Raw genomic sequence first — 22060 nt, forward strand, 5'->3', positions numbered from 1 at the left:
TTAAGCAAAGGGGAAGGGAAGCAATTTATAAATCAATGGGTGAGGAGGTAAGCCATCATTTCAAGGACTGGAATTATTGCTTCATTAAGGCCAGAATTGTTATCTTTAATTGTGGATGTTATGAATATCAAATAAAACACCATATTTCATTGCTTTTCAGATTAGCTATGCTTTTGTTTCCCAGACTTTGAGCGATAAAACTCAGTCTCCTTTCTTCTACCCGATGCTCCCTGCTGAAGGAGTCCAGTACCCAGGGATGGTCAAGCTGCTGCTCCATTTCAGGTGGACCTTGGTTGGTCTGATAGCTCCAGACACTGACCAGGGGGAGAGGTTCATAAGGATGTTGACTTCCATGCTGATTAGGAATGGCATTTGTCCAGTTTTCTCACAAATATTTTCCAACTCTATCTATGACTTGATAAGTGATCATCCATACCGCAATTGGAGACAAGTGAATGTCTTTCTTTATGGTCCTGGAAGTTATTCATTCAATATGGGACTAATCATTATACAACGAGTATTTGAAACTTTCAAGGAGCCGGTTACAGGAAAAGTCCTGATCACAACGATCCGATGGGACTTCACCATTTTTTTGAAAATTGGTACCTTTCCCATTCAATTCATCCATAGCATTTTTTCCTTTCTGATGAAGAGAAACCACAAGGCTAAGCACGGTGACGTGATCTATTTTTACCCTGTTGTGCAATACATTGCACAGACATCCTTTCTGTGCTCCTACACCAAGGATGCCTTTTCCGTCAAAGTCTGGAGACGGTGCAGAGAGAAAGAAGAACAGGAGGCTCTGCCAGAGGAGCTGATTGATCAGATCCTGTCTCTGGACAACTACTTCACTTACAACACCATCTGGGCTGTGGCCCGGGCCTTACATGCAGCCTATTTGTCAAGATCAAAGAAGACAAGGATCAAAGTTGGGAAGATCTTGCACACTCCAAGGCTGAAGGCTTGGCAGGTAATTCTTTTCTGTTGCATGTCTCTCTCCTGCATCTGAGAATCAGTTTTACGCATGTAAGAACTAGGGTAAAATTAAAAAAAAAAAAATCAATGGCAAAAATGAAATTGAATTTCAACTTTCCTCTCCCTTTTGCATTCCCTTCATATTTTCCTTTCTTTTGTTGTAGATTCTCTTTTAAAATTTCATATGAAGAAAATATTTGCATGTCTTCACTGTTTAGCCATTTTTTCTTTCATTCAATCAAATATCATTTTCTTACATACCGATAATGGTTTTGTGGCTCATCTATTCTTTTGCTTGCATGTCTCTTCTTTGACATTTTCTCTGTAAGCAGGAGCCCCTCCATCACTCCTCCAATTCTGTCCCCGTCATTCTCGTGGTCTGTGGGGCGTATTAGACAGTGTCACCCCTCACCTGCTGGGTTGCCCCTCTGCTCATGAGCTGCCTTTGCTCAGGCATAATTTCCATTTCTTTGTTAAAAAAGAAACCTGTTATTCCTCTGACACTCTTTTAAACATTCAGTAGGATTGGAGACCCTGAATGGAGAAGGGTCACAGCAAAGGGCAGGACTGGCCAACTTCTTCTGGGCTGAAAAACTATGGAGGCTACTGAGGTTTGGGTTCTTCTCCTGGCCAAGTGACCCATCCGTCAGCTTCAGGCAGAGTTCCCCTCACAGAACATGCCAGTAGAGCAAAGACATCCATAGTAATCCTCAAGGTGAGCCAAGGTTTTTCTCTCAGTGAGCTTCCCATTGACCCGTAGACCTCTAAAGAGATAGGGCAGCACTGGGTCTCTGTGAGGAGCTTTGGGTTTCATCTTGACATCAGTGGGCAGAATTCCCCCAGTGCGGTTGTGCTCAACATCATTTTTCTCTGGGTTCTGAAGTTTTGACCTGCACCTTTTCTCCATAGCACTAGATCCTCCATTTTTTTTTCTCCCAGAACATTCCTTCAGATAAATTGGGCTAACTCAGAGTAAGCAATTGGCTTGGACTCTGCTGAGGGGGAGCTACTAACTCCTGAACCACTACACCACCTTGGCAAAGATTTGAAAGGAACCTGGTAGCACATTCAGCAGGTGGATTTCTGCATGTTAAGGTCTGATCTCAGAAGTTGCTTCATCAACTCAGTAAAATGTGTTTTTTTCCCCTACATATACTATGTGTGTGTCTGAATCTGTATTCTTGCTTGGATGTTTATCAGTTGAGAGAGATTTTGCACCTGCCACGGTCATTTCTCTCTCTCTCTCTCCCCCCCCCCCCTTTCCACTATCTTCAACTCTCAGGTCCTGAAGCATTTTTTAGTGACTTATTTTATATTAAGTGACTTGCATCTTTTTCTGGAAAGATTCTTTCATTCTGAGAGAAGTTTTATCCTATCACACGTTCTTCTAGCTACGGAAAAGGCAAGAGAAGCTGAGAGAAGCAAGGGTTTGCATGCCCTCCTGAGCGAAAGAGGAGATTTCATAATCTCCTCTTTTTTAGGACTCCCCCATAAGAAAGCCATCGGGCCACTTGGCACCTCTCTCTTTCCCTGCAATTGTGCGCTTCCCTTCAGAAGTACTTCATATAAAGGAATATCACCTAGAAAAAAGATTATGGTTCAGAAATTACAAATTAGATGCAATCAGGTAAATTCTCCAATAGCTTCTTGCCTTGTTCAACAAGGGATCTCACTTCAACAGTTTTTGAGAAGTGTTTTCATGGTAGTTATTAAGAACTCCAAGAACACCAATTCAGAAAATAATTTTCTAAGGTATTACATGGTTTTGTCCGTTGAAGAAGAAGACTGAAACCAAAATAATAATTAATAACCCATCACTACTATTTATTCATTAATATTGCAGGTAATTATATTTTGTTGTTTATTCATTTAGTCGCTTCTGACTCTTTGTGACTTCATGGACCAGCCCATGCCAGACCTTCCTGTCGGTCGTCAACACCCCCAGCTCCCCCAGGGACGAGTCCATCACCTCTAGAATATCATCCATTCACCTTGCCCTTGGTCGGCCCCTCTTCCTTTTGCCCTCCACTCTCCCTAGCATCAGCATCTTCTCCAGGCTGTCCTGTCTTCTCACAGAGGGCAAATAATAACACAATTGGAAGGTTGGGGAAGTTTATCACAAAGACTATTTGAGGCTGGTGTATCAGGCAATCCGGTAGAGATCAGTTAATTCTCTACAAGAATTTATCCCATTATTCAATTCAAGGAGAGAAAGGCAAGGAATTCAGAGGACATGGAAAATTCAGAGAAGGCAGAAAGAAGAAAATAGAGACTCTTGGTGCAAGATGGCACAGCAGAATGTTGAAGGCTTCCTGGCCTAGCAACAAAGAAAATAAATCTAGGCGATGTAGCCTTCACCCACAAGACATACCCAGACTCAGACATCTCCTAAGAGGGAGAGTATTATAACACAGGCAAAGTGTAAATGAAATGGAGAGAAGGTTTTTGGACTGGAGATGGAGAGAGAGAGGCCAAGAGGAGAGAAAAGAAGTGCTGGTCCTTTGCAGTGCTCCTCACCATTCTGGCCCTCAAGAGTCAGAGTCAGATCCTCCAGAGCCTGGAGGAGAGGGATGACAGAGTACGTCCATCCTTAGCTTCTTCTTGGTGCTCTTTGCCTGGGTCTTCTCAGCTGGTGGCTTGGCTTTGGAAACCCCAGTTTCTCACCACCTGGGAATTCACACTAGTTTATGGGGTGGGTGTTCATATACTGACATCTTCATTTGTATACTGTATATAGAGAGAAATCTTCAGTTCACCTCCAGCACAAGGAAAGGGGTCTTACCATAGAAAGTTGGATATCCTGCCTAAAAATACCCATTTTCTCTTCCATTCCAGCTTCATTCCTTCCTTCAACATTCTCAGTTTTACAATAATTCCATAGAAGGGGTGTATTTGGATGAGAAGGGAGACCTGGCATCAGACCTGGACCTTGTGAATTGGGTGATTTTCTCCAATCTGTCTGTTAGCAAAGTGAGGTTTGGGAGTCTAGAAAGACAAGGATCCCAGGATTTCACGTTCACGATCAACCGAAATGGGGCTGCAGAGATGGAGGGGCTGAACAAGGTGGGAAAAAGATTATTTTGCTCTCTCTGAGGCTCCTACCAACAGGATGGCAGTCTTTGGGCAGGGAGTGGTTTTGAATGTCATTGAAGTTCTCTAAGTGAGCCAGTTTCATTTCTTGGTTAGATATCAAGGAATCTATGAGAAATATAACTTTAAATATTTTAGTAAACTATTTATTAGTCCTCTGCAAATGTAGGTAGATTTGAGTCATAGGGCAAAGGGATTCCTTTTGCCAAAGCAAACTATCCATCTAAATCTCATCTTGAGTAATTTAGTATATAAATTTAGATCCTAAGTCTAAAAATTGTAGTGTGTGAAAAATTAGAAAAGAAGATAACATGGAAGCAATATGAAGTTGAATCGGTTTGATGAGCTGCAATGTGTTTATAGGCTTTAAACTGAGTAAACCTCAGTCGTGAATTGCAGATCACTCAGCCCTTCCCCCTTTGCCTCTTTTCTGGAAGTAAATTCTTTTTCTGGATGTCCTTCCTCTCTCTGCTCAGCCTCTGCCTCCTTCCAGGTGTGTGGAAAGCTGTCGTCCCGGATTCAGGAAGGTGGCTCAGGAAGGGAAGCCCATCTGCTGCTACGACTGTTTTCCTTGTGCAGAAGGAACCATCTCCACCCAGGAAGGTGGGTGACAGCAGTTGAAAGCGGCACGCTTTTGGGAAGTCCACATGGGCGTTTTTGTTAGCGACAACAAGCTTGCTTATTAAAAATTAATTTCTTTGTAATATGTATAATTAATTTCATCTAAGTGAATTATAAGAAGTCATCTTAGTGGCTAAACTGGGATAGGACATTAAAAGATACAGGACAAAGGAGGGTTGAGCATTATGAGGGAGATGCCATCTCTTGCTCTTCATCTTGCACAGATATTTTTCACATTTCAGTTTGCTATTTACTTCTTTTCTTTGAACAGTGATGATTACCAGGGCATAAGGACATTTGTTGGGTTTTCTTGCAGTTGTCCAAGTCTGGATGGAACCATTTCTATGGATAGCCAGAGGTCATGGTTTCAGATTTCCTGAGAAGCCAAGAGGCAGGAAACTGTCTTGGATGATTTTAGAGCTCAGTGACTTCTCCTTGTGCCTCCTCCATTCTCCACTCCTCCTTGCTATATTCACAATCCAGATTAGAGCACTTCCCCATTTTGGTCTCTATACTGAACAGGGATGGAGGCATGATGAACTAAATCGACCTTTCAACTCCTGGATTAACTCCTGAATGGAGGAGAGGAGTGGGAAATCATGAGTCAGGGTTGAGTCAAACTTCCTTCTTGCCCTCAGGGGAAGATGGCCTCCTTGCTGCTTATACAAAATACAGGAATGCATTTTGATGTCCTCAACCTATATCTATATCCAACTAATTATGAAGGCTACCTCCACCTAACTTTTCTTGCTCCATGGAAAAAGTAGTGTTTTTCCACTTCTGCTGACAGAAGCTGTACTAAGTGGCCCTTTGCCAGCAGTTCTTTCCATTTTAGGAAGTGTTTCATTGGTCCCCTGAAGCACCGATGAAAGGCTGGACTTTTAATTTCAAGAGTTCAGCTGTGGAATGGTAAAATGGTCTCCCTCCCTCCCTCCCTCCCTCCCTCCATCACAAATCATGATAGACTAAATTCATAACTCCTCCCTTCCTCTATACAAGTTCATTGATGAAATGGTGACATTGAAAAAAGAAAAGTAAAATTAAGAACTTCCTGCTGGAGGGAAATGAAGAAGTGTACTGACTTCTTCCACCCAAAATCATTCACAGCAGCACCAATTTCACCTAACTGATGTGTTTGATTAAAATATCTGCTTAACTGGATTACTTAATTACTCTTTCTCTTTTTCAGATGCAGAAAAATGCACCAAATGTCCAGAAGATCAACATCCAAACACCAATCATGTTCACTGTATTCCCAAGATTAAAAACTACCTTTCTTATAAAGAAAATCTGGGAATCATCCTCACTTCCATTGCCTTGTTTCTGTCTTTAACCACATGCTTTGTCTTGGGAATCTTCATTAAATTCCTGGAAACACCAATTGTCAAAGCCAACAACCGTGACCTCTCTTATATCCTCCTTGTCTCCCTCCTGCTTTCCTTCTTGACCTCCTTCCTCTTCATTGGCCAACCAAGGAGAGCCACCTGCCTTCTTCGACAAACAGTCTTCAGCATCATCTTCTCAGCTGCCATCTCTTCAGTCTTGGCCAAAACAATCACAGTGCTGTTAGCCTTCTTGGCTACAAAACCAGGGAATAAAGTGCAGAGATGGCTGGGGAAGAGCCTAGCCAACTCCATCATTCTTTCTTGCTCTGGTGTCCAAGTTGTCATCTGCAGCATCTGGTTGGGCACTTCTCCCCCATTCCCTGAGTCTGACGTGCACTCCCAACCTAGAGAGATCATCCTACAATGCAACGAAGGCTCTGTCACCATGTTTTATGTTGCTCTCAGCTACATGGGCTTCCTGGCTGCCACCTGCTTCATGGTGGCATTCTTGGCCAGGAATCTGCCTGGGGCCTTCAATGAAGCCAAGCTGATCAGCTTCAGCATGCTGGTCTTCTGCAGCGTCTGGGTCTCCTTTGTGCCAGCCTACATGAGCACCAAAGGGAAGTACATGGTGGCTGTGCAGATCTTCTCCATCTTGGCCTCCAGTGCTGGCCTGCTGGGCTGCATCTTCATCCCCAAGTGCTACATAATCCTGCTAAGGCCAGATCTCAATACAAAAGAACATGTGATGTCAAAATAAAACAGTAGTGAATTTTTAGTAGGTGGTTCCAAAAAATGCCAGTTACTAATTCCAACAAACAGCAAACTCTTTAATGTTCTTTATTTAAAAAGAAAAATGCACAGTCCTTAAAAAAAAACAAAAACTAATTTCAACTCTACCATTTTTTTGTTTTTTTCACTTTTTCACTATTTTATTATAAGACATAACTAGTACGCTATATAATTTTATACAATATTTACTAGAGATTATTAAGGTTCTGTTTAGATAAACCTTTAAAGATAGATAGAGAAAAAGAAGAGATTTATATAGGTTTAACTATCATTTGGAATGTAATGTTAATAAGCATAAGGTTGTTGTACATCCAAAGCTAAATATAGCATTAACAAACAACTGCAAATTACATCAAAATATCTGTTATACAATAAAGTTCTCTATCTTAAACTGCATATTTAATCCTAAAGTCTCCACTATATTGTTACTTATTATAGTTTGCACATGTTAAAGAAAAAGATAAAATAGACAAAGCAAATAAACAACAAGAAAAACAAATAAAAAAGAAATAGAAAAAAGAAAAAGAAAAGAAAGGTTATTTGGTTTCTAACTTCCCCCTTTTTGAACCACTACTAATTTGCAGTGTTTAGAAACATCTGGGCCCCCTTTGAAGCCAAACCGTAAGCGATTATATTTGCTGTGTTGCATGGTAAGCTGTATGTAAGGAACCATTCTCACTTAAAGTTGGTTAAACTTCTGTTATGAATATATTCTTTTAATTTTGCTGCATTTTCCCTAAGTTTAAGTTCCCAATCAAATATTGTCAGAATTGTATCTTTCTTCCAGTTTTGGGCAAAATTCATTCTTGGTGCTGTGAGCTTGTATCTCAGTAAGTTAATGATATTTCTTGTCAATGTTGTATGGGATTATACTTAATATGAAAAACTGGTTTCATTTCAAATTTAATTTCCAAAATTTTCTGCATTATGTTATGTATGTCTTTCCAATACTTTTGAGAGGTTTTCACCTGTCCACCGCATGAGATCAAATGTTCCTTCTGTATCATCGCATTTCCAACATTTATTAGTGTATGATTTTCCACCTTAGATATTATTGGATCTTCAGAACTTCAAACATTCAGATCTTCAAATGTTCTTCAGTTAGAAAAGCCACCCAGTGAGTTTACCTTTCCTTTTGAACAAAACAAACATTAAATTTAAGAATTTAAAGAATTGGAAATAAACAGGAAAAAGCTAAATAAGATTTCGATCTAAGAAAGTTAGAAACAAATTAAGGGTCCAGACAACTTAGGAACACTTAGACTTTTACTATAAGATTTGGAAATATTTAATAAAATAAATAGTATTTCATGGGAAGCAGAATGTTTTGTCTATCTTAGGTCAAAACAAATCAAATCAAACCTTTATCATGGTCTTTGGGCCCAATAATTAGATTAGATTAATGTATTTTATTGTAATTAGTAATAATTGCAAAAAGTAAATAAGCAACAATAATCACAAATATTAATATTGATTAATATTGATTATTATTAATAATAATAAAAAGAGACATACAATGCAATAAAATTACATACAATACATTATTGTAGCAACTCTAGTTCAAACAGTAGTGGCAATCACCAAAATGTGTGCTAAATTTCAACCTTAGGTATGATAGATACAACAAAACATAGCAGAATATCAGGCAACCTGGAAAAATCTTTCAGGAACCTGGTCAGATAGAAGCAGTGACAGATAGACATTCTGCTCTCTAGCGGGGTAGTTCTTTAAAATGGGATAAATATGTATCTTCCAAGATTCCCCATAGAGAGAGCAACAAAGGCACATCTGGCTTAGGGGTTCCTCAGAGCCCTCTCAACATGGGCAGAAGCACTGCTGAAAAAGGGTATTTTTATACAACAGAAGGTAGTGCATCCAGCCTGACAAAGTGAAAGCCCAACAACATTTCAGAATTGATGAGAGATAAGATGGTGGCACATGCCCATCTGAGAAGATTCCACAAACTTTAGGGTTGGATATTTGGCTTAAACTGGTTTGAAAATCAACATCCCAGATACATTGTTTGAGATGACTTCTGGATGGACAGACTTTCCAAAGAGGGTCCTAAGGACTAGGGTTCCTATTAGCTTTTGTTAGCTGGGTTAATTTTAAATGGTGTAAAGTTCTGACACAGTTGATTCAATAAAATTCTGATTCATGCATCCAGATGAAATGCAGATTTCAGATTTATTGATGATGTGTAAGGATGTTAAGCAAAAAGCCATGACTAAAAAAAATCTCACATACCTGAAGACACATAGGTACATCAAAACCTCCTCCACACTCCCACCCTTTTCCCTTAACAGTCCAGCATTCCACTCCTGGTTGGCAGACTGGTACGACCTTGGATTTCTTTTCACTCTCAACAACTCCCCCCCCACCTCCCAATCCAGAGCTTGAGATTTTTTGCTTCAATGGCAGAGAACACAGTCAACAGATCTGACAACTCTTTGATTGTGGTTTCTGACATACTGCAATCCTGAAAAAGAAAGATATCTTATATGATTAATACAGAGAAATTATCAAGCAGAACAATTAAGGGTTAGATTTGCTAGATTACTTTGCATGAAACTTGTTTACAAGATCTGGAGCCCTCACATGACAGCTATCCACCCACTCACGGTCCCGAAAATGTTTCCACTGTATTAGATATTGAAGTTTGCTCAGATGTTTTCTGGAGTCTAAAATTTCTTTCATTTTGAAATTCTGTTCTCCACTTAGCATGAGGGGAGCTGGTGCTGGGGTTTCAGGATGCCATTGAGGAGCTTCATGCAGACATTTCAGAAGGCTTCAATGAAAGGCAGGATGGATCCTTTTCAGATTTTTTAGGAGTTTTAGCCTCACAGTTACTGGGTTGATGATTTGTTCAATTTCAAAGGGTCCCACAAACTTTGGGCCTAGTCTTTTAGACTGCTGCAATGATCTTAAAAAATTTGTAGACAAATATACTTTCTCTCCCACCTTAAATTTCCATTCAAGAGACCTTTTGTTGTCAGCATATTTTCTGTAACTTTCCTTGGCCTTTTCAAGGGTTGTTTGAATTACTGGCCATGGGGCACATATCTGTTTCATCCACTCACTAGCAGCATGGGATACAGATGGTTGCTGTGGTAGTTTGGGGATGGGTACAAAGTCTTGTCCATATACTACTTGGAAAGGAGACAGTCCTGTACTTTGGTGAATAGAATTATTATAAGCAACTTCAGCAAAGGGCAATAAATCCACCCAGTTATCTTGGTAACTTATGTAACATCTTAAGAATTTCTCTGAAGTAGAGTTCAATTGTTCACAAGCTCTGGCCAAATCCGGATAATGCAAAGATGATAAGGCTTGACCCCGCTTCTCTTATAAATGATCTCCAAAATTGGAATCTATACTGGGGCCCCCAATCACTCACAATCCAACTGGGTATGCCATGTAGGCAGTACACATGCTGAATAAAGAGCTTTGCTAGCTGTTTTGTAGTTGGCATATCTGCACATGGGATAAAATGTGCTTGCTTAGAGAACAGATCAGTTACTACCCAAATCACAGTTTTCTTTCTGCTTTCTGGCAACTCCCTTATAAAGTCCATTGTGATCTCTTTCCAGGGTGCGGTGCGATTAGCCACTGGCTGCAACAACCCTTGTGGCTTTCCTCCTTTCTTTTTAGAGACTGCACAAACTGGGCAGCTGGTCACATAGTCCTTTGCATCTTGTCTCACGTTAGGGCACCAAAATTGTTTGCAAATTAAATGCAAAGTCTTTACCAGTCCAAAATGCCCAGCTGACTTGGCATCATGGCTGTGTAACAATATCTCCCTTTGAAAGGTTGCAGGTACATAAATCTTATTTTCCAACCACCAGAGTTCCTCTTTTTCTGTAAGGGAATCTTTATTAGTCTGCAGCCAGTGATCATTCTGAAGTTCCTTAATTAGGTTCTGTTTTATGTCACCAGACACTTTTGGTTTTGTTGTTGTCTCCTTTGCCTGTCTCGTAATTACCAAGCCCAGTTGTTGCTTAGGAAAGACAGTATCTACTACCTCTTCCTTTTGGCTATTATGTTGGGGAAGGTGCAACAGTGAATCTTCTAACCCCTCCCCCCCCCAGGGAGATGCTTCAAAGTGAATCAAATTGAATCTGCTGAAAAACTCTGCCCACTGTATTTGCTTGGCAGTTAGTCGCTGCCTTGTTTTTAAAGCTTCCAAATTCTTATCATCAGTCCACAATTCAAAAGATTTTGCAGCCCCCTCCAATAGGTGTCTCCAAGTTAACAGAGCCCAGCACACAGCAAATGCTTCCTTTCCCCAAACATGCCACCTGTGTTCTGTTTCACTAAACTTTTTTGACAAATAGGCACATGGCTGCAACTTCCCCTTTACATTTTTCTGAGACAACACTGCTCCAGTTGCAACATCTGATGCATCAGCCTGAATGATAAAGGGTTTAGTGGGATTGGGATGACACAGGATTGGTTCAGCAGTGAACAACTGCTTTAAATTGTCAAATGCTGCCTGGCATACAGAAGTCCACTTTAGCAACACCCCAGGGCTTTTAGTCCTTTTTGCTTCTCCAATCCCTTTTGTCTTTAATAACTCAGTCAATGGTAATGCAATTTGCGCAAATAGCAGGATGAACTGGCGGAAGAAATTCGTGAACCCTAGGAAACTTTGTAATTGTCTCCTAGTTTTAGGGGCTGCCCATTCTAACACATGTGTGACTTTAGTGAGATCCATCTCAATGACCTTTTCAGACACACTATACCCCAAATAATCTAGTTAGTTCTTATGGAATTCACACTTAGACAGTTTAGCATACAACTTAGCATCCCTCTATTTTTTTAGCACCTTGCGCACCATTTGGATGTGCTCTTGTTCACTTTTTGTATAGATTAAAATGTCATCGAGTGTCATGTTCCCGTTCCAATGTTTATGGTTCCTCGTAACGTTTCACATGTCATATCTGCAGTTGCGTGCCTGCCTGGCCACGCTGGTAAATTTCCTTTGTGTTGACTTGTGATCTTCTGGAATGTATGTTTGGGTTATCTCTGCTGTTCAAGGTTACTTTCTCAGGCCGATTCTAATGGTTGCTAGCATCTGGGGTGGGTGGTTGCTATGCTAGCCTGAGGGGAGGGTTCGCAATGGGAGCAAGGCTTTTTAAGTTTGTATTTGGCGCACTTTTGCTCATTCTCAGCTTTCTTCGTACTTTGCATACTATTCATTCAATAAATTAGTTTTCTCTAGTAATTACTGATGAGACTCCTTTTATTGGAATAGGCAATCATTACATCGAGATACACCACACAACCTTTTTACAAATGTTCATGTAACACCTCATTTATCAACTGCATGAATACTTCAGGACCCCCCTTCAGCCCAAACGGGAGAACCTGGTACTCATAGCTCCCCAATGGGCAATTAAAAGCAGTCTTCCACTCATCCCCTTCTTGAATTTGCACTCTGAAATATGGTCCAACTTTGTGAAGATCTTCCCCTTTGACAAACGAGACAATAAATGCTTCATTAGGGGCAAAGGATACTGGTTTGAATTGCAAATGACATTCAGGCCTCTGTAATTGGTGCCTCTGGATCAGGAGGCCCTTTGAACAGTCACTCATACCCTTGTTATCTCTCATATAGACTATTGCAATGCACTCTACATGGAGCTACCCTTGAAAAGTACCCAGAAGCTTCAGCTGGTCCAGAACGCAGTTGTGCGAGCTGTTTTTGGTGCCCCTAGAAGGGCACATATAACACCGCTGCTGCGCGAGCTGCATTGGTTACCAGTTTGCTTCCGGGTCCAATTCAAGGTGTTGGTTATCACATATAAAGTGGTACATGTCATGGGACCAGGTTACCTGAGGGACTGCCTCTTCCCCATTACATCAACCCATCCCACCCAATCATGCAGAGAGTGCATGCTGCGGACCCCTGTCTTTAAGACAGCTTCATTTGGTGGGGTCCAGGAAGCAGCTCTGCAGTAGCTCCCACCCTGTGGAACACACTGCTCCCAGAGGTGAGATTGGCCCCATCGCTCCTGGCCTTTTGGAGGAGTCTGAAGACCTGGTCCTGCCACCTCACTTGAGGTGGAGAGGGGAATAGATCTACATGGGGATGGCTGCTATAGACCACATCATTATATTGATGATGTGTACAGATGTTAAGCAAGAAGTCACGACTAAAAAAGTTCTCACACAGCTACCTGATAAAAGACACATAGGCACGTCAAAACCTCCTCCACACTCCCCCCCTTTTCCCTTAACAGTCCAGCATTCCACTCCTGGCTGGCTGGTATGACCTTGGATTTCTTCTCATTCTCAACAACTCCCCCCCCCCCATCCAGAGCCTGATATTTTTTGCTTCAATGGCACAGAACACAATCAACAGATCTAACAACTCTTTGATTGTGAGTTCTGACAAATGGTCTCTGAGAACCAGTGGAGCCAGGTTCATAGGAAAAAAAGTAAATTTCAACCAGAAATTAAGGAGATAGGAAACCAGGGAAACCAAACCTGTCTCTAACCCTAAAACAGCATTCTTGATGCGTCTTGGAACTGTGAATTTTTCTCTTATAAATTTGCACTGGACAGCTTCCAGGATATTAGGTAAAGGTAAAGGTTTCCCTTGACGTAAAGTCCAGTCGTGTCCGACTCTAGGGGGTGGTGCTCATCTCCGTTTCTAAGCCTTAGAGCCGGCGTTGTCATAGACACTTCCGGGTCATGTGGCCAGCATGACGACACGGAACGCCGTTACCTTCCCGCCGAAGCGGTACCTATTGATCTACTCACATTGGCATGTTTTCGAACTGCTAGGTGAGCAGGAGCTGGGATTAACAACGGGAGCTCACCCCGCCGCGCGGTTTCGAACCGCCGACCTTCCGATCGGCAGCTCAGCGGTTTAACCCGCAGCGCCACCGCGTCCCTTTCCAGGATATTAAACTTTATACAAATGCAAATTGGAACACCATAAAGAAGCCGAGAGATGATCTTAGCAAGGAAAACCTTGCAAGCTTCGGGAATAAAATGTGCCCCTTTTGAATAGAGGAATCTTAAGTCAGCTGTGGAGCTACGTTGGGCCATACTTGCCTGATAAAAGAAATGTGTGCTCCAAGATAAGGAAGCCTGGAACTGCCACCAATATATTTATAAGCACATACCTGCTCTATTGGGGTCCCATTAATTTGCAATTTATGTAACCCACTGTTGTGTCGTGCAAACACCAGCAGTTTAATTTTTGGATAGATAGATAGATATTTTATTGATTTTGTCTTTTGACCATATCCAATAGGAAATAAAATAAAATAAAATAAAAAGCCATTATAAACATACACATAAAAACAAGTAGATACAAATAAAACTATAATACACATTCAAATCAAGCTGTCACCCCTACAGTCAACTCCAATCTGGTCTAAGTAATCTGTCCTCTTTAAGATTGCCTTTGATATGAAGAGTGCAGCCTTGCTGGTAATGAGCTCATTCTTACCCTGTAAAAAAATAAGGAAGTTTCTGCTGGCTGCTCCAGTATTTTTTGTTTTTTAAAAATATAACTCTAAGTGGTCAGTCCTTTCTATAGAGTACAATTTGCAATCAAATGAGATAGGAGCGGCATCTTCAACAGCTGGAGCACCAAAAATACATAATCTTCCTTCATATGGAACTCCTTGGAACCTCCCAATTCTTACCAGAGAGTCTAACTGGTCAAAACGAGTTCTGGTAAAAGCTCTTCTGAGACATTGGAGACAAAAAGTCATAAGTGCATTTTTCTGTTTCACGCAAATCTCTATAAGGGGTTTCCAGGGAGCCCTCAATATGGATATTGTCTTTTCTCTGATCAAAGAAGTTACTTTAGCCATCTCGGCAAGTTCCATCATCTTCACCAGCCGTTCCTCCATAATGGGTACTGCTGAACCTTTCCACTTTTGAGCATATAATAGTCTTGCTGCAGTTTTCATACTTCAAAACAATGTTTTTATGGGACATGTCAGATACGGTAGATTGCTCAACAGTCAGTAAGGTTCATTCCTGCCAGGCAAGTTTGGAGCCACTTGACCATGCACAACTCTATTTGCCGATGGTGGCAGTGAAAGAGCTGTCCCAGAGAAGTCACAGCTGCTCTTTTTGAGACCCAGCGACTGGAATTCAGGCTGTTCAAAGATATATGGAGAGCAACCTGATTTAATTGCAAGGCTTTGATGAGGTAACTTCTTTAACTGCTCGTTCACCTCTGTCAGCAGTTACATCGACACCTTTATTGGCTTTAAAAAAAAAAATCATATGGCATAGCAGTTTGGTGTTCATGCTGCTTTTTCTTGCTGGGAAATCCTTGTGAGGTCCAGCAGCCAGATGTGTAGACTATTTAGCCAGGACAAGTCATGTTGCCCGGGATGCACCACAAGGAGGCTGGTCTCACCCCGAGTTGGGCTGAGAGAGACGGACTGGCCCAAGGTCAGCCAGCCGGCTTTCAGGCCTAAGGTGTGATTTATTGTCACTGTTACTCAGTCCTGAGGGATGTTGCTTCACTAAGTTGTCTGTTTGGGCTTGGGCTTCAATAAAGGCAGAAAGTCTTTCTGTGTGCTTTTATGCAAGTTGCTTTTTAATCGCTCCAGATTATTTTTCATGGAGGCAAATTGCTCAGACACCAAAATGACAGTTTGTGCTGTGAGCAAACATTGTTTTGCCATCAGTTCAGCTGAGCCATCCCATGACAGCAGCTTCTGCCAGTGCCTCAAAATTACTGGAGATGGGAAATGGTGTTAGTTTACTTATTGTTTCCTTTTGTAGGAAAAGTCCATCAATTTTTGGCTGTTTGGCTGTCTTGGAAGAGTGCTGTGAGCCAGGACTGGCTCTGTGATGCTTCTTCCTTTTCCCCATTCTCTGAGTCAGAAATCTCTCCTCTCCTCCCTTCCCCTCCCCTCTCCACTGACTTCTACTGTTTTTTTTTTTTCTCCCAAGAAGTTACAGATGTATTAGTGATACCATTTGCTTACTTTAATAAGTCTTAACCAGTACTAAACCAAAGAGGCAGGATCACAAAACAACAGCTCACAGAGGATGATGTTAATAGGCTGCCACCTTGCTCCTGCTAGGCAGGACAAACTGCAGAAACCAGGCTCCACTAACATCTGGCCCTAAAGCCTGAGGGAGATTGTCATGTTACCAATTGGGTTTTAGAGATACATATTGTTTGAAAATATGGTTGTAAGCAGTTAAAAAACCGATATTTAAAGCAGCTTCGAAGCACTTGAAATTGAATAAAGAAATATCCCAAACAGAAAACCCAAGTCCTTCACTTTCCCTCCTAGGGCTCAGTCCTAAGTGGTTGGGTGTCCCCAAGAACACCTTTCCTGCTTGAGGATCAAGGAAAGGAATGGTGGAGTCATAATTCTTAAATTATAAATAATTTCTTAAATCCTGAGACTATTAGAACACAAGACCAAGAGGATGGAGGATAGAAGGACCCCCATTCCTCTTGCTATTATTACTCATTAACATTACATTCGGATTTTTATCTATCTCTTTAATCTGTCTGTCAATATCCAAAATTATTCACTGACTCTGTAATGACTTTCCTTGAAAAACCATCCAATCAAGTTGTTGTCCCCTCAGAAATACTCACATTGGATCAACAAGCTGGAGTATAGAGTATAGGAGTGAAAACAAAGTTTTATACTGTATATACAGTGGGTTACATTTTTACTTTTCTTGCTGTTGTTAGATACTCCTTTGTGTTCAGATCAGGCCTCACAATGATAATGTAGCACTTGGGGATGAAGATGCAGCCCAGCAGGCCAGTGCTGGAGGCCAAGATGGAGAAGACCTGCACGGCCACCATGTATTTGCCCTTGGTGCTCAGGTAGGTGGGCACAAAGGAAACCCAGACGCTGCCGAAGACCAGCATGCTGAAGGTGATCAGCTTTGCTTCATTGAAAGCCCCAGGCAGATTCCTGGCTAGGAAAGCCACTGTTAAACAGATGGCAGCCAGGAAGCCCATGTAGCTAAGGGCAATATAAAACAGGGCAGCAGAGCCTTCATTGCATTGCAGGATGACCTCCTCTGATTGTGAGTGCATGTCAGACTCAGGGAATGGGGGAGAGGTTCCCAGCCAAATGCTGCAGAGGGCAACTTGGAGACCAGAGCAAGAAAGAATGATGGAGTTGGCCAAGCTCTTCCCCAACCACCTTTGCACTTTACTTCCTGGTTTTGTGGCCAAGAAGGCCAACACAACTGTGGTTGTTTTGGCCAAGACAGAAGAAATGGCAGCTGAGAAGATGATGCTGAAGGCTGTTTGTCGGAGAAGGCAGGTCAGTTTGGTTGGCTGACCAATGAAAAGGAAGGAGGTCAAGAAGGATAGCAGAAGGGAGGTAAGGAGGATGAAGGAGAGGTCCTGGTTGTTGGCTTTGACTATGGGAGTTTCTCGGAATTTAATGAAGATTCCTAAAACACAGCCTGTGGTTAAGGCCAAAAACATGCCAAAGAAAGCCAGGATGATTCCCAAATAGTCTTTGTAGTTGAGGAAACTGATCTTTTTAGGGATGCACTGATCTTGAAATTTGTTTGGATGCTGATCTTCAGAACATCTGGTGCATTGTTCTGCATCTGTAAAGAACAAGAGAAAGGAACTTGGGCCTATCTGATCCATACATCTCGTTTTGCAATATCCCATTGTATTTTGTTAGTGTGTGAAAGAATATTAATTCCTCAAAACAAGAAAAGGAGATTCACAGCCTGTGAATTACCTGCAGACATGTAGATGAGTGTGGAGATTTCCTGAAAATACATGTTTGGAAGAAATTCACTGGAAGAAAACATCTTCCACCAAGCATCTTGTCTGGTCTCTTCAGAAATGGAAGCCAACAATCAGAGTAATGGCAAAACATCTGCTGCTGGTCAGAGTTGGGGAAATACATTATTTCTGGTTTCTCTCCACTTCTGATTTTTCCCCTGACAAATTTGGTTCATCCTATAGCTGCCTTAACACTTCTTTTTGGAAGGACAATTCACTACTTCGAAATATCCTGTTTTTTAAATTATGAATTTTATTAAGTTTGAAGAGAAAGATAAAAGCTACAAGAAAACAAACAACAACAACCACAAAACTACAAAAAAGAGAAGAAAAGTAAAAAGGTGTGAAAACAAAAAAGAAGATTTTGTTTTCAACATTACGGAAAGATGTGACTTCCGACTTTTAACAGCAAGGATATACAAAAGTTTTCCATAATCAATCTCTTAGTCTATATTAAACCAAAATCACATTATTTCTAAAAATCATTCCCCTTTAGCACATTATAAAAATCACTAAGTACAGTTACTCCCTCCCCTTATATTTAAATAAAGAAAAAAGAATTCATATAAACCTCCTAAATAACTTCCCCCCCCAAATAACATTTATTTAATTATTCCCTTCCTACTACTATTCTATACATTTCTGTCTACTATAATAAAAATCAAACTAAAAAGCACATACATTGTCTGCCATTATACTAAATAAAAACAACAGTTTTAATAATCTTAATCTTAAGATTAAGAAAGAAAAGCAATTCAAAAAAATAACCTTAAATCAAATTCTGAAAACCATCAAAAAAACATTTTAATACCCGAATAATCTGAATCCATATCCTTAAAAACAAATAACATCAGTCAAAGCCTAAAAGCGATCCAGATAACCCTTACCCCACTTCAAAATAAACCAAAGCATTTACAGATCCCCACAACGTGCACAGAGTTTTTCTCTTGAAAAAATCAAGCAACCCAACTGTCCCCCTCAAAAATGCCAACTTCTCTTCAGAAAACCTCCCATACACAATGACCCCCCTTTTTATGGCATTTCACCAGAAAGTCAATTTTACTTATTGCTTGCAGATCCCTCTCTCCAAATTTCACCAACTCCCTATCCAATCTTCATCCAGCATCTCAACAGAAATCGCAATCTCATTCTTAGGAAAAAAAAAAATCTATCACTGTTGAATTCCTCAATTTCATCCAGTACATCCCCAACCAGATGACACACTTAAGAGCTCATATTTTCCACAATGTCCTGAATGTCTTGTATAAAAAAAATGATAGGAGTCAGAAAAGATCTGTCTAAAACCTTGATGGAAGTCAGAAAAAAATCTGTTTAAAATCCTCCATGTCTCACACAGTAGATTACGGCACTCCCTAGGAGCTTAACCTGCAAAAGTCATAGATATGGAAAAGTTCTGAAGTATGTTTACACAAAGTGAAAGTGAGATAAGCGGACAGTTCCTAAGAGAAAGTAGAAATAGAAAGCTGACAGTTTAAATCAGCTGATTCAATGTGTAGGAAAATGCTAATACCTTCAAATTTAATACAAAAATAATAACAGGAAGACAATTGTTTACTCTCAATCCTCCTTTATATTTGTATATATATATTACATACTCCAGGAAATGAAGCCAGACTGCTCACTTGAGGGAATGATATTAAAGGCAAAACTGAAATACTTTGGCCACATAATGAGAAGACAGGACACCCTGGAGAAGATGCTGATGCTGGGGAGAGTGGAGGGCAAAAGGAAGAGGGGCCGACCAAGGGCAAGGTGGATGGATGATATTCTAGAGGTGATGGACTCGTCCCTGGGGGAGCTGGGGGTGTTGACGACCGACAGGAAGCTCTGGCATGGGCTGGTCCATGAAGTCACGAAGAGTCGGAAGCGACTAAACGAATAAACAACAATATATATGTCTGTGTATGTGTGTGTTTGTGTGTTTGTATGTATGTATGTGTGTGTGTGTGTGTGTGTGTGTGTGTGTGTGTATGTATGTATGTATGTGTATATATATATATATATATATATATATATATTGTGATTTAGAAATGGGGTGGCCAGTCTCAGTGTCTGTGTAAGGCTAGAGTGCAGTTTGGAAAATAATGATGGCCCTGAGTCCCAACTAAAAGCTCTTACTAGTCGAATGCAAAATGCTGTTTGCAATCTTCTGGCTACAAGCAGCTGCCCAGAGGACAAATGGGATGATTCCAGGCATCCTCCTTTATCCAGAGAACATTTCTGGGCTTCAGGAAAACCTGCCTGAGCCCCCCAAAAATTGCCACATTGTCATTTCCACCTGCTAATCCCACAGGCACAGCTACTCAGTCTGCCATGTCCCCACCAGAAGTCAGAATATCCTTTTGTTGAATTTCTATATTTTTCATTGCCCACTTTAGCTTTATTTTTTGTTTTTTTGGCAAGTTGGTTTTCCATAACTTGTATGCTGTTTTTATTTATTTATTTATCTATCATATTTCTTCCCCACCAATCTCATATTACAATGACTCTGGCAGTTTACAGTTAAAAATCAAAAATCAAATATCAATACAATAAATACAATATAAATATAAAAATGCAAGATATAAAATATATAGTTGAAGGTGGTCCGTAAGGTGTTTTCATTGGCCGCATCAAGGTGCCAACCACCCCCATGATTGACTATTCCTCCCCCACCCCAAGCAAGGTGGCTTCACCCACTTTCGGAAAGCTGGGAGAGTGGGGGCCTGTCTGACCTCTGAGGGTAACTTGTTCCAAAGAGTGGGGGCCATGGCAGATGGTTAATGAATTTCAATTTATTCTCACAAGAACCATGCACAGTTGGCAAGAGGGACAAATCATGGCTGATTCAACACCCAACCATGGCTGACTCTAATATTGAATTCTTGGTGGCTACTAAATCAAGCAAAAGGGGAAAGGTTCAGGTTTACAAATACAGTTTGGAAAGAAAAGGTGGGCAATTTTTGAGGGATTTTTTTTCTAAAGGGAACCTTTTCTTCTTGAGTCATTTGCCGCCTTGTGACTCACACCTCCATCCAGAGCATCACAAAACCTCAGGCCAATTTACTCTCCCAGACTCTCCTTGTGGATTTGATTGTGGATATTCAGCCAAGCAAGAGAAGAAAGGATCCAGCTTTAGCAATATGTTTTCTTGGAGCCACCTACCTTCCTGGGTGGAGATGGTTCCTTCTGCACAAGGAAGACAGTTGTAGCAACAGGTGGGCTTCCCTTCCTGAGGCACCTTCATGAATCCAGGAGGACAGCTTTCCACACACCTGGAAGGAGGCAGGGGCTGAGAGGAGAAGGAGCATCAAGGCAAAGGAAATGAAACCGTACCTTAATTCTAAACCAGGGATAAGCTATGTTGGTCCCTTTAAGTAAAAAATGATGTAAGAAGTGATTAGCATCAAATAATGAACACAATAATGCAGAAATAATTTATTTGAAATATCATTATTATAGGTGGCCACAGCTCTTCCAAACTGTTCTGTTCTGCATTCCAAAAAGAAGAAAAAGTGAAAGGTTGTTGTTACAATTACTGGGGGAAAAAATCTCCTTGACCAGGCAGAAGAATGGATAGAAGATAGAAGATATTTATAGAATGTTATTTTTCCATTTATGCACAAACCCATCCAGAGGATAGCTACTTCACTGCTTACTTTTCAAATTCCACAATCCAACAATTACTGGAATAAAAATGAAATTGAATTGCATCATAACAAGTGTAATTAAAGAAATTAATCAGATTTCAGATACGGATAGAATTTATTCCTAAGCACAACAGATCCTTGGATCTTGAAGAGATGCTCAGATTCTGATTATTCCTAATCCAAATATGGAACCTCAAAAAAGTCCTCTAATCGTCATCATCATTATCATCAACGATAAAAATAATGATTGATAACAATATAAACTGCATCTCCTGATCAATCCGAGTTTGTTCCTAAAAGAAAGCTAGCTGTTGTTAATCACAGCCTTAAATATACAATATTCTACTGCAAAAGGATATCCCATAGTTCCAGTTCTTTTGCTATCTCTGGAGAGATTTAAAGGATTTCAGAGAGGTGAGGCAATTACTTAAAAATTGTTACTGAAAATGAAATTTGAAAGTAATTTAATATAAACACAAATGTGCATACATATTTAAAATCTTTTGGATGGGGGGGTAGCCTGCTTTTCTCAATAATCATGATTTGATCATGGATAAGAAAGCTGAGCTGGCTTGTATTACGGAGACCTGGCTGAGAGAGGAAGGGGGAGTTCCCCTTTCTGAGATGTGCCCAGCTGGTTTCCAGGTGTGGCACCAGCCGAGACCTCAGGGTAGGGGTGGCAGGGCGGCGGTGGTCATCCAAGACACTTGGGAGGCATCCAGGGGCACTGCTCCTCAGATTTCTGGGTGGAGACCCTGTTTGTTAAGCTGGGCTCTAGGGATCAGTTGGGACTGTTGCTATCGTACCAGCCTCCCTGCTGCGTAGCAACTTCCCTGCCTGAGCTC

At 40.9% G+C, this 22060-nt stretch overlaps 2 protein-coding genes across 2 annotated transcripts; one reads left to right on the forward strand and one right to left on the reverse strand.

The window, feature by feature from the left end:
- Positions 1-5883: 5883 nt before the first annotated feature.
- Positions 5884-6771, forward strand: LOC134488835 (vomeronasal type-2 receptor 26-like; the record flags this gene model as incomplete). The annotated part of the gene is made up of 1 exon (XM_063291168.1): positions 5884-6771. A coding segment is annotated over one exon (888 nt), but the record flags the coding sequence as incomplete, so codon positions are not given.
- A 9696-nt stretch (positions 6772-16467) lies between these two features.
- On the reverse strand, positions 16468-17561 carry LOC134488836 (vomeronasal type-2 receptor 26-like). The gene is made up of 2 exons (XM_063291169.1): positions 17519-17561; positions 16468-17378 (listed from the first exon to the last, which is right to left on the reverse strand). Exons 1-2 carry the CDS (start codon positions 17559-17561, stop codon positions 16468-16470), a joined length of 954 nt encoding a protein of 317 aa, XP_063147239.1.
- Between the last annotated feature and the right edge of the window lie 4499 nt (positions 17562-22060).

Source organism: Candoia aspera, chromosome 2, assembly GCF_035149785.1.
Source record: "Candoia aspera isolate rCanAsp1 chromosome 2, rCanAsp1.hap2, whole genome shotgun sequence".
In the NCBI taxonomy this organism is placed as follows: Eukaryota; Metazoa; Chordata; class Lepidosauria; order Squamata; family Boidae; genus Candoia; species Candoia aspera.

What these genes read in the sequence shown, in the direction of transcription:
- LOC134488836 (XM_063291169.1), bottom strand. Translation starts at nt 17,561, where the DNA reads ATGTATTTTCAGGAAATCTCCACACTCATCTACATGTCTGCAG. An exon ending in ACTCATCTACATGTCTGCAG is followed by an intron (nt 17,379 to 17,518) that starts GTAATTCACAGG and finishes TGTTCTTTACAG; the next exon opens with ATGCAGAACAATGCACCAGA.